This window comes from Aegilops tauschii, chromosome 2, assembly GCF_002575655.3.
Source record: "Aegilops tauschii subsp. strangulata cultivar AL8/78 chromosome 2, Aet v6.0, whole genome shotgun sequence".
Lineage (NCBI taxonomy): Eukaryota > Viridiplantae > Streptophyta > Magnoliopsida > Poales > Poaceae > Aegilops > Aegilops tauschii.
In genome coordinates, this window is record NC_053036.3 from 23758250 (window position 1) to 23773196 (window position 14947).

The 14947-nt window shown below is 45.0% G+C and overlaps 1 protein-coding gene across 1 annotated transcript; it reads left to right on the top strand.

Moving 5' to 3' along the window:
- Positions 1 to 1277: 1277 nt before the first annotated feature.
- On the top strand, positions 1278 to 1826 carry LOC109781534 (uncharacterized). Its single transcript, XM_020340127.1, has one exon. It carries the CDS (start codon positions 1278 to 1280, stop codon positions 1824 to 1826), a length of 549 nt encoding a protein of 182 aa, XP_020195716.1.
- Positions 1827 to 14947: the final 13121 nt, after the last annotated feature.

The window sequence follows — 14947 nt, forward strand, 5'->3', positions numbered from 1 at the left end:
CTATGAAGTTATTACTATGTTTTTCAACAAATAATCCCAGAGGATTGTGTGCCTCATTTGATGTATCAGAATGGTAGGCTTGATGTTTTGAACATTCAACCAGGTCATCCTACGAATCTCAACTGTCCATACCGGATTTTTAAAAGAAGTGGAGACATGAAAATCAAAGAATGGAAAAAATGTATGGACAGTCGCAAGGAGGTTCTTGGAACCAAAAGGAAGCGAAGCGCAAAAATTGGAGACAGGATGATCTCCATTCTCCATAATGAAGAGTCGGGGTCTATATTGTTTTATGCTATTTTACCTTAAAGAGGGTATTTAGGTCCTACCTAATACTGATGATCATGTGCCTAGAACAATTAAATAGGGTTGGTTCGATGACTATGAGGATGATGATCGTATGACTTGTTATTAATAACGAGTAGAAGTTGTATGATGATGATTAGTAGGACTTGTTATTATGATGATGCATGATGCGGGCATGAAGAGTTATTATATATCAGTGGGTGAAATGAACATGGATATTGGAATGAAGTGAAGGCAACAAGCATGTGGTGCATGTCGAAAGTAGTACTAATCCAAACTTGATCAAGTTAGGATTAATATTACTTTCGACATGCATCACATGTTGCCTTCACTTTAATTTAAGCCATGTTTAGGCATAGCAGTAGTGTTGGTAAATCAAGCACGGAAATAAGAGAGGACAGTTCTCTCTGTTAGCTAGCTTACACACCCTAAATTACCCCCTAAACCCTCCCCCTTTCAAAAAAACAAAAACCCCAGCCACTGAAATGCTGACGCGTGGATGCCTTTTGGTCCCGGTTGGTGTCACCAACCGGGACCAAAGGCCCTCCTGCCTGGGCTGGCCGCAGCGGCCACGTGGAGGCCCACCTGTCCCGGTTCGTGTAAGAACCGGGACTAAAGGGCTAGGGCATTAGTAACGACCCTTTAGTCCCAGTTCAACAACCGGGACAAAAGGCCCTTACCAACCGGGACAGATGACCTTTTTTCTACTAGTGGGGTCCTCAAGCAACGACAGAGAGGAGCATGACTGGACCTCACTTTGGTCGCTGACGGTGCCATCAAAAGTCAGGGTTTTCTTGTGGCACCTAGACCGCTACTCTCTTCCAACAACAGATGTTCTAACCAGAAGGAATATGGCAACACGCGATGCTTGCCCTTTGTGTGGTTCTCCCGACTCGTGGCGTCACACGCTGATGTCATGCACGTCGGCTCGATGCACTTGGGCATTATTTGACCCTGGTCTGGTTGCGAAGATGGCAGAGAACAAGGAATCAAGCGCTAAGAATTGGCTGTTCGAGCTGAATGAGGCTCTCGATCATAAGTCCTTCACAACTATGGTTGTGACTGTCTGGGCGATATGGTATGCTAGAAGGAACGCGATCCATGAAGGCATATTTCAGTCCCCGATGCACACTTCATCGTTTGTGACCTCTTACATTAATGAGCTGCAGCAGCTTGAGAAACCTGATGAGCATCATATACAGGTAGCCGCACCGAGAGGCGGGCCAAGGAGTTGGCTAGCGTCACCTATTGGATTTGCGAAAATCAATGTTGATGGAGCTGTTGGGCATCATAAACGTGGTGGGGCAGTTTCAGCGGTGTGTCGAGACCACACAGGATTATACTTGGGCTCCTCGGCGGCAGTCTACCGAGGCATTACTGACCCCACAACCCTGGAAACGTTTGCGTGCAGGGAGGCGTTAGCTCTTGCAGAGGATCTTCAGGTGACAAACATGATGGTTGCCTCGGATTGCAAAGGAGTGGTTCTAGATATAAACGAAGAAACAGGAGGTCCGCACTAGGCTATTGTACATGAAATAATGCTACGGAGAAGCACTTTCGATTCGGTTTCTTTTGTTTTTGAGCGTCGAAATGACAATTTTGAGGCTCACAATCTCGCCAAGTTCGCTTGTAATTTAGGTGTAGGCCGGCATGTTTGGCTGGGAGTCCCTCATGACCAGCTTCGTGTACCTATGAACATTGCTATTATCTAATGAAGTGGCGAGATTTCTCAAAAAAAACTAATTAAGGGACTCTTTTCCAAGGTCACTCCCACCTCCTCACGTCACTTGTCGCAACCTGAGAATTTTTCTTTTTTCGTTGATTCTTTTATTCAAAATATTTTGTCTTCTAAACCATGCGTTCAAATCTTGAACTGTTTTCGCCGTTGGATTACTAACGTCGATATCTTCAAAACTAGACACCATGTTGATACATTTTGATGAACTTTTTTTCACGAAATAACCGGACGAAGAAACCGAACCAGGAGAAAACATTTTTTTCCTTTCCGAAAGACGACCGTGCTTCTGTCTAAAGCAAACCCGTGCCTCTCGCGGAAGGAAAAAAACCATGTTTTTTTCGTTTCCGAGAGGCACGGCCATGCCTCTCGGGGAAGCAAAGCCGTGCCTCTTGCGGAAGCAAATCCAAGCCTCACACGCAAGGAATAAAACATGTTTTTTCCATTTCCGAGCCTCGTGGAAGCAAACCCATGCCTCTCGTTGAAGCAAATCCTTTCCTCTGAGGAAGGGGAAAAAAGAAAAGGCATTTTTCCGTTTCTGAGAGTCATGGCCGTGCCTCTCACAGAAGAAAATCCATGCCTCTCGTGAAAGGAAAAAAAGAAAAACAAATTTTTTCCAGTTTCCAAGAGGCATGGCCATGCCACTCGCGGAAGCAAACCCGTGTCTCTCGCAAAAAAAAGAAAACGCGTTTTTTCGTGCAATGTTTTTTCAAAATTGTTTTTGTCCAAAAGCTAAGAAAGACAGATGAAAACCGAAAAGTCGAAAAAGCCTAGAAAAACACCATCTAGAAAGCTGAAAACGCATGCAAAAAAATAAAAATAAAAACAAAAATCAGAGGGAATTCCCATAGCGTGACACGTGGCGGCGGCTCAGCCCACCCCAAATGGGCTTCCAAATGAGTATTCTTTGATTAGTTATTTCTTTTCGTGTTGACTTTGGCCTTTCATTTTGCTTCTCAATTGACTTGTTAACCATTTCTCGGACTTTTGTTGACTATGTTTACATTTGTTGATTTAGTTGGACGATTGTTGACCACCTTGGACCCTGTTGATTGATTTTGACTTTTTTGACAAGCCACAGAAGAGTAGTGAGGCCTGAAATGGGATTATTTATCTCCCCACGACAGTTATGATCCTCTTCTCTCTGAATTTTCAGAGTTTGAGATGGTTAAAGAATGAAATGACATTAAACATGCATTTCTACCATTCTAGTGATAATTAGCAGGTTAGTTTAATAAATATTAAATATTGCAGAAAAACTATACTTCATCCGTTCCTAAATATAAGTTTTTTTAGTGTTTTTAATATGGACTACATACGGAGCCAAATGAGTGAATCTACACCTAAAATATATCTATATGCATTCGTATATGGTCTATATTCAAATCTCTAATAAGACCTATATTTACCAACGGAGGGAGCACAAAATTGAGATGATTTTATATTTCAAAAGTTATAGATATATTTAGGACATATTATCTTGGTCTGCAGGAACATATGGCTAAACGGGATACTGGCGCCTCGAGCGGCCAGCCGGACAGACGACAAGCGGTCTGGAACCTCATATGGAAAAATGACACAACGCCAAAGTCCGTGTCTTTGCTTGGCAAGCTGCTCAGGAGGCCCTTGCTACACAAGCAACCAAGAGTTACATGCACCTAGAAGTGGACTCCACGTGCTTGTTATGTGGTCAGGCAAATGAGGACGTGCATCACGCCCTTGTCATTTTTCCTCATGCTGCGGCGCTCTGGGAGGCTATGCGAGAGCACTGGGGCGTTACTAACTCCTGCTGACCTTCGCGAAGCTGAGCCAGAGTGGTTGTTCCGCCTACTAGATAAATTGTCGGATGTGCAGAAGCTTGCTTCACTGATGACCATGTGGAGGATTTGGTATGCAAGAAATGATGTCACACATTATAAACCCCCGATCCCGATTGAGGCCTCATGGCGTTTCCGCTCGAGTTATATCACTTCTCTGCTTGCAATACGGCAGCATCCCGAAGCGGACTTAGCGAAGGATAAGCAGATGATCGATTACTTGGGAAGCACGTCAAAGTACACACATGAAACAACAGCAACACCGCAATGGAAGGCCCCTCATGTGAATTTTGCTATGTTGAATATAGATGGTGCTTTTTTGAAAGAGGATGGTACAGCCGGGGCTGGGATGATCCTGCGTGATCATGAAGAGTCATCTTCGCCGTGACGTGGGTGCTCTTTAATTCTGGTGATCCTCAGGAAGCGGAGATGGCGGCCATGGATGAAGGGCTTCGACTTGCGCTTCACTGGTCCAACTTGTCGTTAGTTGTGGAGACGGACTGCGCTGAGTTGTTGAAGATGGTGCAATCTAAAGATGTTGAGCGATCGAGGTATGTGAACGAGGTCAATGAGATCAGAAGGATTCTGGGTCATGGAAGGAACATTAGTCTGGCTAAAATCAGCAGACATGCAAATGTAGCGAATCACACCCTCACTAGTAGAAAACTGGGCTTTGGTCACAGGGCAATATTCACATTAGTCCCGGTTCAGTCACGAACCGGGACTAATGTGAGCATTGGTCCCGGTTCGTGCGGCCAGGGGCCTGCCGGGCCTCGTGGGGGCATTGGTCCCGGTTCGTCCGGACCCTTTGGTCCCGGTTGGTGGGACAAACTGGGACCAATGGGCCACGCTCCTGCCCACCACCCTTTAGTCCCGGTTCATACCACAAACCGGGACTAAAAAGCTGGTCCTAGTTGCGGCGCTCACACCAGTTTATAAGCCCGTCCCTCTCTGCCTTGTTGAGCTCCTCTCAAAGTGAAAATAGATGCCCTTATATAGGGAATTTGACCTAAATTCACAGTAAATTTCTTTGAATTTCATAGAAATTTATTATGAATTTAGGTTGAATTTTCTCTATAGGCGCATCTATATTCATTTTTTATAGTAAATAAAAATAAATAAACCTTAATAAAATAAAATAAAATAAACTATAGTAACTAAATAAATAAACCTTAATAAATTAAATAAAAATAGCAGCAGTAAAATAAATAAAAATAGCAGCAGTAAAATAAATAAAAATAAAATAATTAAAGTAAAATACATAAGTAGTTAGAAATAAAATAAATAAGTTTTTTGTTGTAAGTAGAAACAAAACAAAACAAATAAAGCAAAAGAGAAAACAAAAAACAGAGAAAAAAAATTATGCCACCTACTAGGCCACCACGGCCTGAATACGACTTGAAACCCATCTGTGGGCCAGGATTCAGGCCCGCAGAAGGCCCAGTAGGCCCCACAGGCAAAGAGAACGGTTCGGCCCGAAAGCCTGCAGTTGAGAGGAGTTTGAGAGGGTGGGCGCAGCAGCGCTTATAAACCACTCTCGAGCCCTCTCAACTAGCGAGGTGGGACTAAACTTTTGACGCGGGGCAGCACAAGGCCTTTGGTCCCGGTTGGTGCCACCAACCGGGACTAAAAGGGGGTCATTGGTCCCGGTTCGTGGCACCAACCGGGAGCAAAGGCCTTTAGTCCCAGTTGGTGCGACGAACCGGGACCAATGAGTTCCCTATATATACCCCATCGCCACAGCAGAGCACTCCATAGTGCTCTTTTTTTTGGCCGGCGAGGGGAGGGCATTTGGGTGCTCTAGCTCACCTCCTATGCACATGAGGTGTTCGATGAAATGTCTGAGCCACACTAGTTAATCTTTCTCCTCTCGAAACTTGACCTCCGAGCTCCATTTTCCCCGAGATTTGTCTAGGTTTAGCGGTCCGTCACGTCCCGTCCCCATCTTCACCGCCGTCGATCGCCCGCGCCGATCTCGTCGCCAGCACCAACGTGGTGAGCCTCTTGTTCTTATCTTCTTTCTGAAAGGAAAAAATTCTTACTTTAGATAGATACTTGTCTAATTTTGTTACTTTTGTTATTCCTTCTTATTACATAGTGCGATGGTTTTGGTATCCGCCCCCGTCGGCCCTCGTCCTGTCTATGATTCGGATGTACTATATATTATCTGTTTATAACTATTTGGTTCATTTATTGTTTATGACAAATATACCGACCAACGTGACATAGATTTTATTTATCTAGGAGGTGGTTAAACCGGAAATTCTAACCGACCCTATTGTCGAGAGGTTAAATTTAGTTGAAGAAGAAAACAATTACTTGAAGGAAAAAATAAAAAAAAATTGAGGAGGAGAAGATGATATTGGAGTTGCATGTTGCGGATGTCGTCGATGATCACAAGATCAAGATGGATGCAATGCGCTTGAAGATTAGAAAGATTAGAAAATATGCCATTCATACCGAGGCTTGGTATCATTATGCCGTTGGATCAATTGTTACCTTGGTTGCGATTATGATCGCATTTGTTTTCGCATTGAAATGTTTTACATAGTTTCAATGTATGGTTCAATTAATTAGATGCTCTGGAGAGCTATATATATGTTGTTAGATGAGAACTATGTATGTACTTTGGTTTTAATGTGATGATGAACTTCTATTAATTTGGTCACTTAATTATCTATCCATGATGTTCTGTAATGGTTTTTGACACACTTAATTTTATATAATGCACGTAGATGAACCGGCAATGGATGTACGGTGACAGACACACCTCCGAGTACATTAAGGGCGTGCATGATTTTCTCGAAGTGGCTGAGGCAAACAAGCAGAATGGTTTTATGTGTTGTCCATGCCCTATATGTGGGAATACGAAGTCTTACTCTGACCGGAAAATCCTTCACACCCACCTGCTTTACAAGGGTTTCATGCCACACTATAATGTTTGGACGAGGCACGGAGAAATAGGGGTTATGATGGAAGACGGCGAAGAAGAAGAGGATGATGACAACTATGTGCCCCATGAATACGGTGATGCTGCAACGGGGGAAGCTGCTGAAGATCAAGAGGAACCAGACGATGTGCCCAATGATGCTGCAAGGGGGGAAGCTGCTGAAGATCAAGAGGAACCAGTGCCCGATGATGATGATCTCCGCCGGGTCATTGTCGATGCAAGGACGCAATGCGAAAGTCAAAAGGAGAAGCTGAAGTTCGATCGCATGTTAGAGGATCACAAAAAAGGGTTGTACCCCAATTGCGAAGATGGCAACACAAAGCTCGGTACCGTACTGGAATTGCTGCAGTGGAAGGCAGAGAATGCTGTGCCTGACAAAGGATTTGAGAAGCTATTGAAAATATTGAAGAAGAAGCTTCCAAAGGATAACGAATTGCCCGACAGTACATACGCAGCAAAGAAGGTCGTATGCCCTCTAGGATTGGAGGTGCAGAAGATACATGCATGCCCTAATGACTGCATCCTCTACCGCGGTGCGTACAAGGATCTGAACGCATGCCCGGTATGCGGTGCATTGCGGTATAAGATCAGACGAGATGACCCTGGTGATGTTGACGGCCAGCCCCCCAGGAAGAGGGTTCCTGCGAAGGTGATGTGGTATGCTCCTATAATACCACGGTTGAAACGTCTGTTCAGAAACGAAGAGCATGCGATGGCACAGTGAGGACCGTAAGAAAGACGGGAAGTTGAGAGCACCCGCTGACGGGTCGCAGTGGAGAAAAATCGAGAGAAAGTACTGGGCTGAGTTTGCAGCTGACCCAAGGAACGAATGGTTTGGTTTAAGCGCGGATGGCATTAATCCTTTCGGGGAGTAGAGCAGCAATCACAGCACCTGGCCCGTGACTCTATGTATGTATAACCTTCCTCCTTGGATGTGCATGAAGCGAAAGTTCATTATGATGCCAGTTCTCATCCAAGGCCCTAAGCAACCCGGCAACGACATTGATGTGTACCTAAGGCCATTAGTTGAAGAACTTTTACAGCGGTGGAATGGAAACGGTGTACGTACGTGGGATGAGCACAAACAGGAGGAATTTAACCTGCACGCGTTGCTGTTTGTAACCATCAACGATTGGCCCACTCTCAGTAACCTTTCAGGACAGACAAACAAGGGATACCACGCATGCACGCACTGTTTAGATGACACTGAAAGTATATACCTGGACAAATGCAGGAAGAATGTGTACCTAGGCCATCATCGATTTCTTCCGACCAACCATCAATGTCGAAAGAAAGGCAAGCATTTCAAAGGCCAGGCAGATCACCGGAAGAAGCCCGCCATGCGTACCGGTGATCACGTACTTGCTATGGTCAATGATTTACACGTAATCTTTGGAAAGGGTCCCGGCGGACTAGCTGTTCCGAATGACGATGAGGGACACCCACCCATGTGGAAGAAGAAATCTATATTTTGGGACCTACCCTACTGGAAAGAGCTAGAGGTCCGCTCTTCAATCGACGTGATGCACGTGACGATGAACCTTTGCGTGAACCTGCTAGGCTTCTTGGGCGTATATGGGAAGACAAAAGATACTCCTGAGGCACGGGAGGACCTGCAACGTTTGCACGAAAAAGACGGCATGCCTCCGAAGCAGTATGAAGGTCCTGCCAGCTACGCTCTTACGAAAGAAGAGAAAGAAATCTTCTTTGAATGCCTGCTCAGTATGAAGGTCCCGACTGGCTTCTCGTCGAATATAAAGGAAATAATAAATATGCCAGAGAAAAAGTTCCAGAACCTAAAGTCTCATGACTGCCACGTGATTATGACGCAACTGCTTCCGGTTGCATTGAGGGGGCTTCTACCGGAAAACGTCCGATTAGCCATTGTGAAGCTATGTGCATTCCTCAATGCAATCTCTCAGAAGGTGAACGATCCAGAAATCATACCAAGGCTAAGGAGTGATGTGGCGCAATGTCTTGTCAGTTTCGAGCTGGTGTTCCCACCATCCTTCTTCAATATCATGACGCACGTCCTAGTTCATCTAGTCAACGAGATTGTCATTCTGGGGCCCGTATTTCTACACAACATGTTCCCCTTTGAGAGGTTCATGGGAGTCCTAAAGAAATATGTCCGTAACCGCGCTAGGCCAGAAGGAAGCATCTCCATGGGCCATCAAACAGAGGATGTCATTGGGTTTTGTGTTGACTTCATTCCTGGCCTTAAGAAGATAGGTCTCCCTAAATCGTGGTATGAGGGGAGACTGACTGGAAAAGGCACGCTTGGAGGGGACTCAATAATATGCAGGGACGGATATTCTTGGTCTCAAGCACACTACACAGTTCTAAAGAACTCTACCTTGGTGACCCCGTATGTCGATGAACAAAAGAACAGTCTGCGCTCCAAACACCCGGAGCAGTGTGACGACTGGATTACATGTGAACACATCAGGACTTTCAGCAGTTGGTTGGAAACACGTCTCAGAGGTGACACCACTGTTTGTGATGAGTTTTACTCGTTGTCCAGGGGACCATCTTCGACTGTATTGACTTACAAAGGATACGAGATAAATGGGAATACATTTTACACGATCGCCCAAGATCAAAAGAGCACCAACCAAAACAGCGGTGTCCGCTTTGATGCAGCAACCGAGAGGGGAAAGGACACATATTATGGTTACATAATGGACATATGGGAACTTGACTACGGACATGATTTTAAGGTCCCTTTGTTTAAGTGCCAATGGGTCAATTTGTCAGGAGGCGGGGTACAGGTAGACCCACAGTACGGAATGACAACAGTGGATCTGAACAATCTTGGGTACACTGACGAACCATTCATCCTAGCCAATGATGTGGCACAGGTTATCTATGTGAAGGACATGTCTACCAGACCGAGAAAAAGAAAAGATAAGGAAGCGAATACATCATACGATGAGCCAAAGCGCCACATAGTTCTTTCAGAAAAAGGGACATTGTGGGAGTGGAGGGCAAGACAGACATGTCTGAAGATTATGAAAAGTTTCATGAAATTCCTCCCTTCAAAGTCAAGGCTGACCCAAGCATCCTGATAAACGATGAAGATTATCCATGGTTACGGCGCAATAAGCAAATGACACAAGCGAAGAAAAAGTGAAGACTTTCTCCCACAACTATTATGATGATACCATGCCAACTTTGTAACAGACGAGTATGATACCATTGTCCGTTTTGTACACGAAGTGCATCTAGTTTTTGCCGTAACCCTCTCAAATTTCTTGCACATGCTATGTGGATGAAATGATGATACCATGCCAACTTTCAACCTTTTCAGAGTTCATTTGAAATGCTTTTCAATTTTAGGGTCTTATAGCTCAAAATAATTAGTAAATGCATGAAAAATAACAGGCCAAAAATTAAAAATTATGCCACCTACTGGGCCACCACGGCCTGAATACGATTAGAAACCCATCCATGGGCCAGGATTCAGGCCCGCAGAAGGCCCCGTAGGCCCACAGGCATGTACAGAGAGGTTAGGCCCGTAAGCCTGCTTTAGAGAGGAGCTCGACATCTCAGGCGCACCGCACCTTATAAACAAGTGCGGCTCTTTCTCAGCTAGCGAGGTGGGACTAAACTCCCACCACCACGCCGCTGTGCAAGGCCATTGGTCCCGGTTGGTGGCACGCACCGGGACCAATTCCACCCTTTGGTCCCGGTTGGTGTCACGAACCAGTACTAATGAGGCTGTGGCCCCACGAGCACCTTTAGTACCGGTTCGTGGCACGAACCGGTACTAGAGTTTCTTACTAAGCAGTTTTTTAGTCCCACCTCGCTAGCTGAGAGGCACTAGGAGCGGTTTATAAGCCCTGAGTGCAGAGACGATGAAGAAGACACGCAATGCTCACGTTGCTTAGCTTCAAGCCTTGAGGAATAAGGTAGACTGCATGGAGCTATGTGCAGTGCAGTCTACACTATTCCGAAAGGCTTGAAGCAAATCAACGAGCATTGCGCCTCTTTTTTATTTTTAATAACTTATTACAACTCCGGACTTCTTGTGTTCCGACAAAATAAAATAAACTTTAATAAAATTTATGAAACTAAAATTAACAAAGTATTTTCTGTTCAAAACATTATAAGAAACCTCTAGTATTATTGAAACTAAAATCATATAAAATTGATGCAACTAAAATTATCGAAGTATTTTCTGTTCAAAATCATTAAAAGCAAAACGAATTTTCATAAAGAACTTTTTTTGATAGAAACTTTAATAGCAAAAAGAATTATCATAAAGTAAAATAAATAAGTAATTAGAAACAAAATAAAATATAATAAATAAGTTTTTTGTTGTAAGTAGAAACAAAACAAAATAAATAAATCAAAAAATAAAACAAAAAAACTAAATACAGCAAAAAGAATTTTCATAAAGAACTTTTTTTGATAGAAACTTTAATAGCAAAAAGAATTATCATAAAGTAAAATAAATAAGTAATTAGAAACAAAATAAAATAAAATAAATAAGTTTTTTGTTGTAAGTAGAAACAAAACAAAATAAATAAAGAAAAAAAGAAAACAAAAAAACTAAATACAGCAAAAAGAATTTTCATAAAGAACTTTTTTTGATAGAAACTTTGATAGCAAAAAGAATTATCATAAAGTAAAATAAATAAGTAATTAGAAACAAAATAAAATAAAATAAATAAGTTTTTTGTTGTAAGTAGAAACAAAACAAAATAAATAAAGCAAAAAAGAAAACTAAAAAACTAAATACAGCGAAAAAAATTGTTGGGGCGCTGCCCGCTGGGCCTTCCAACCCTCGGGTTTGCAAATACAGGCCCAGAAGGGCTAGAGGGCTTAACGGGCAGCGCGCCAAAGTTAGGCCCAGAAGCCTGCTATACAGAGGAGTTCGAGACAACAGCCGCAGCGGGGCTTATAAACCACTCCGAGCCCCTCTCCACTAGCGAGGTGGGACTAAACTTCTGGCCGCGACGCGGGCAGCAAGAGGCCTTTGGTCCCGGTTGGTGCCACCAACCGGGACTAAAGGGGTGCATTGGTACCGGTTCGGGGCACCAACCGGGACCAATGCCCCCCCCTTTAGTCCCGGTTGGTGCCACCAAACGGGACCAAAGGCCGCCGCTTCCCGCCCTTTGCGCTGCTGAAAAGAGGGCTTTGGTGCCGGTTGGTGGCACCAACCGCGACTAATGCCTACCTTTAGTCCCGGTTGGTGCCACGAACCGAGACTAAAGGCTTTGCTATATAAGCAAACACTTAGGAAATTTTTCAGAGTTCATCCGCAGTTTGCCCCGACGACGCCGACGCCGCCAGGTTGCCCTGACACCGCCCGCCGCCCCGACGCCGCCCGCCGCCCCCGCCGTCGCCGTCGCCCGTGCCCGTCGTCGCCGTCGCCGTTGCCCGCGCCCTCGCTGTCAGCCGCGCCCCTGCCCCGACGCGCGCCGTCCCGGCCCGTCCCCGTCGTCGTCGTCGCCCTGCCCCGCCCTTCGCCGCCGACGCCTCTGCCCCTGCCCCGACCACACCGCCGTCGCCTCTGCCCCTGCCCCGACGCGCCGCCGTCGCCTTGGTCAGGGCCGGCACTGCCCCCTTCCTCCCTGTCTTTTTATTGCATTTTTATAAAAATGTATATATTTATGTTCATGTATATATGTTCTCTGTGTATATATATGTATGTTCATGTATATATGTTCTCTGTGTATATATGTTCTCTGTGTATATGTTCATGTATATATGCAAAAGATAGATTTTTAGAAAAGTTAGGATTTTTTTCTATTCATAGATTTATTTGGTGATATTAATTATTGTAGAATATGCAAATGTTTGTATATTCATATGAACAATGCATTAGGCAAAACCTTTACTTTTTTCGAAATTTTCTATTTGAACATTTTTTTATGAATGAGAGGAAAAAGGAAAATAAGAAGAGGAAGAAAGGAGAAGAAGAGGAGAGGAAGAAGAGGAGAAATAAATAAGAAGAGGAAAAAAGAAGAAAAAGAAGAGGAGAAGAAGAAAGGAATAGAAGAGAAGAAGAAAAAATAGAAAAAATCTATTTTTTCTTCTTCTCTTCTATTCCTTTCTTCTTCTCCTCTTCTTTTTCTTCTTTTTTTTCTTCGATCTTCTCCTCTATTCCTTTTCTTCTTCTCCTTTTTTTGTTTCTTCTTCGTTTTCTTATGTTTTATCGGGTCTGTCGTCGTTGATATACCCCTCTCCCGATAACTTCAACACGAGGGGGGGTCGATATACCCCCTCCCCAATAATATTATTTTCCCATGTACATTCATTGTCGTTGTCGATATAACCCCCTCCCGATAACTTCAACAAGTGGGGGGGTCGATATACCCCCTCCCCGATAACATTATTTTCCCATGTATGTATGTCGTCGTTGTCGATATATATAACTCCCTCCCAGATAACTTCGACATGATGGACGGTCGATATTTATACCCCCTCTCGACCATGATAACTTATACCATGGGAGCACCCCCCGGCCCTCTCGCTCGACCAAAACTCTCGAGGACACCCAAACCGTAGAAAAAAACGATGTCGGTCTCCTACCCCCTCCCGCCGCGCCCCTACCCTTGAAGCGTTGCCGAGGCCACCCCAAACCCGGAATAAGCTAGGTCTACGTTTGCACTAACCACCTGCTGTCATGTTTGTGTAATAATTGCCATGTTGTAATATTTGCAGAAACAATGGAGCACGGACGAGACGATCAAGCAGAAGAGGTGTTGGGGGACATAATCTTAGCCGGAGGTGATATCTTGTCGTATCTTAACGACAATGATGGTCTGGAAGAACAGGGTGAAGAAGCAGGCTACGGTGATCAAAGAGTGGAGGAGGAAAGACATGATTATGATGGCTCCGGTGACCCAATGCTGGTGCAAGAAGGAGCCCGTGGTGACGGCTCCGGTGACCGAACAGAGTCCGGCCAGGTAAATATATTAGTTAAGCCTGTGCTGACTAGCTAATTGATGCATTCATTGTTTTGGTATGTACACATATTAATTAATACTCGTCTTTCTTCTTTTTTCTAGCCCTTCGGATCGAGCACAACTGCGGTAAAGAGACGAGGCCCGAAGAGAAAGTTGCGCTCGGATGAAAGGTTTGAGATCACAGCAATCGCACGCGACGGCCAACCGATTGAACCCATCCGGACAAAGGATGCATTTGCTGCTCAGTGCGGGGTTCTAGTTAGGGACAAGATCCCGATCAGCATCCACCAATGGTATAAGCCTAAGAAGGAAGACCCTGAGGTGTCTTATGTCAATGATATGCAGAAAGATGATCTTTGGACTGAGCTGAAGGCAAATTTCACCCTACCGCCAGAGGAGGATCCGGAGAAGCCAGTTAAAGAGCAATTAATCAAGTCTCATGCTCTTAAGAAGATGGCAGACCTATTCAGGAGGTGGAAGAATGAGCTGAAAACGTTTGTCGACAAAGAAGAGACACCAGAATTCATCGGCCGGTATGAGAAGATCAGAGATCACTGGCCCGCATTTGTGGCCCACAAGACATCGGAAAAGAGTAAGAAGATGTCAGCGACAAACAAGAAGAATGCTGCGAAGAAGAAGCTTCACCATTGCACGGGGTCAGGTGGCTACCTCAAAGCCCGGCCTAAGTGGACCAAGGCTGAGAATGATCCGCTTGAAAAATGGATCGAACCACAGACAATGAACTGGACAGACCGTTGCCGGACTTGGTTCTTCGGGGCTGGCGGAACCTTGGACCCTGTATCAGGGAGGTGCGTTTGGACGAACGAGCTTTTGAGAATACCAGTCAAGAAGATTCAGCAATATATCGATGCAGCGCAGGAAGGAACGTTCGTTCCAGACAGAGAGAAAGACGAGCTCACAATGGCCCTCGGGAATCCTGAGCACCCTGGACGGACACGAGGCACGCCAGGCTCCATTCCGTGGAAGGCTGGTTTTCCGGACGCAGGCGGTTACAAAAGCCAGGAGAGGAGGAAAAAATGGAGCAGACCCAAATTCAGAAGCTGCACGAAAGGGTTCAAGCGCTAGAGGAACGAGACAACAATCGACATGCCGAAACTACCCCTGAAGCTACCCCGCCATCTCAGCGGAGAAGCAGTGTGGCTTCCACCGAGCTGCTTCAGCTAGAGCATGTCTTGACGGCTCCTGCTAGCTACCCCGTGGA

What these genes read in the sequence shown, in the direction of transcription:
- LOC109781534 (XM_020340127.1), top strand. Translation starts at nt 1,278, where the DNA reads ATGGCAGAGAACAAGGAATCAAGCGCTAAGAATTGGCTGTTCGAGCTG.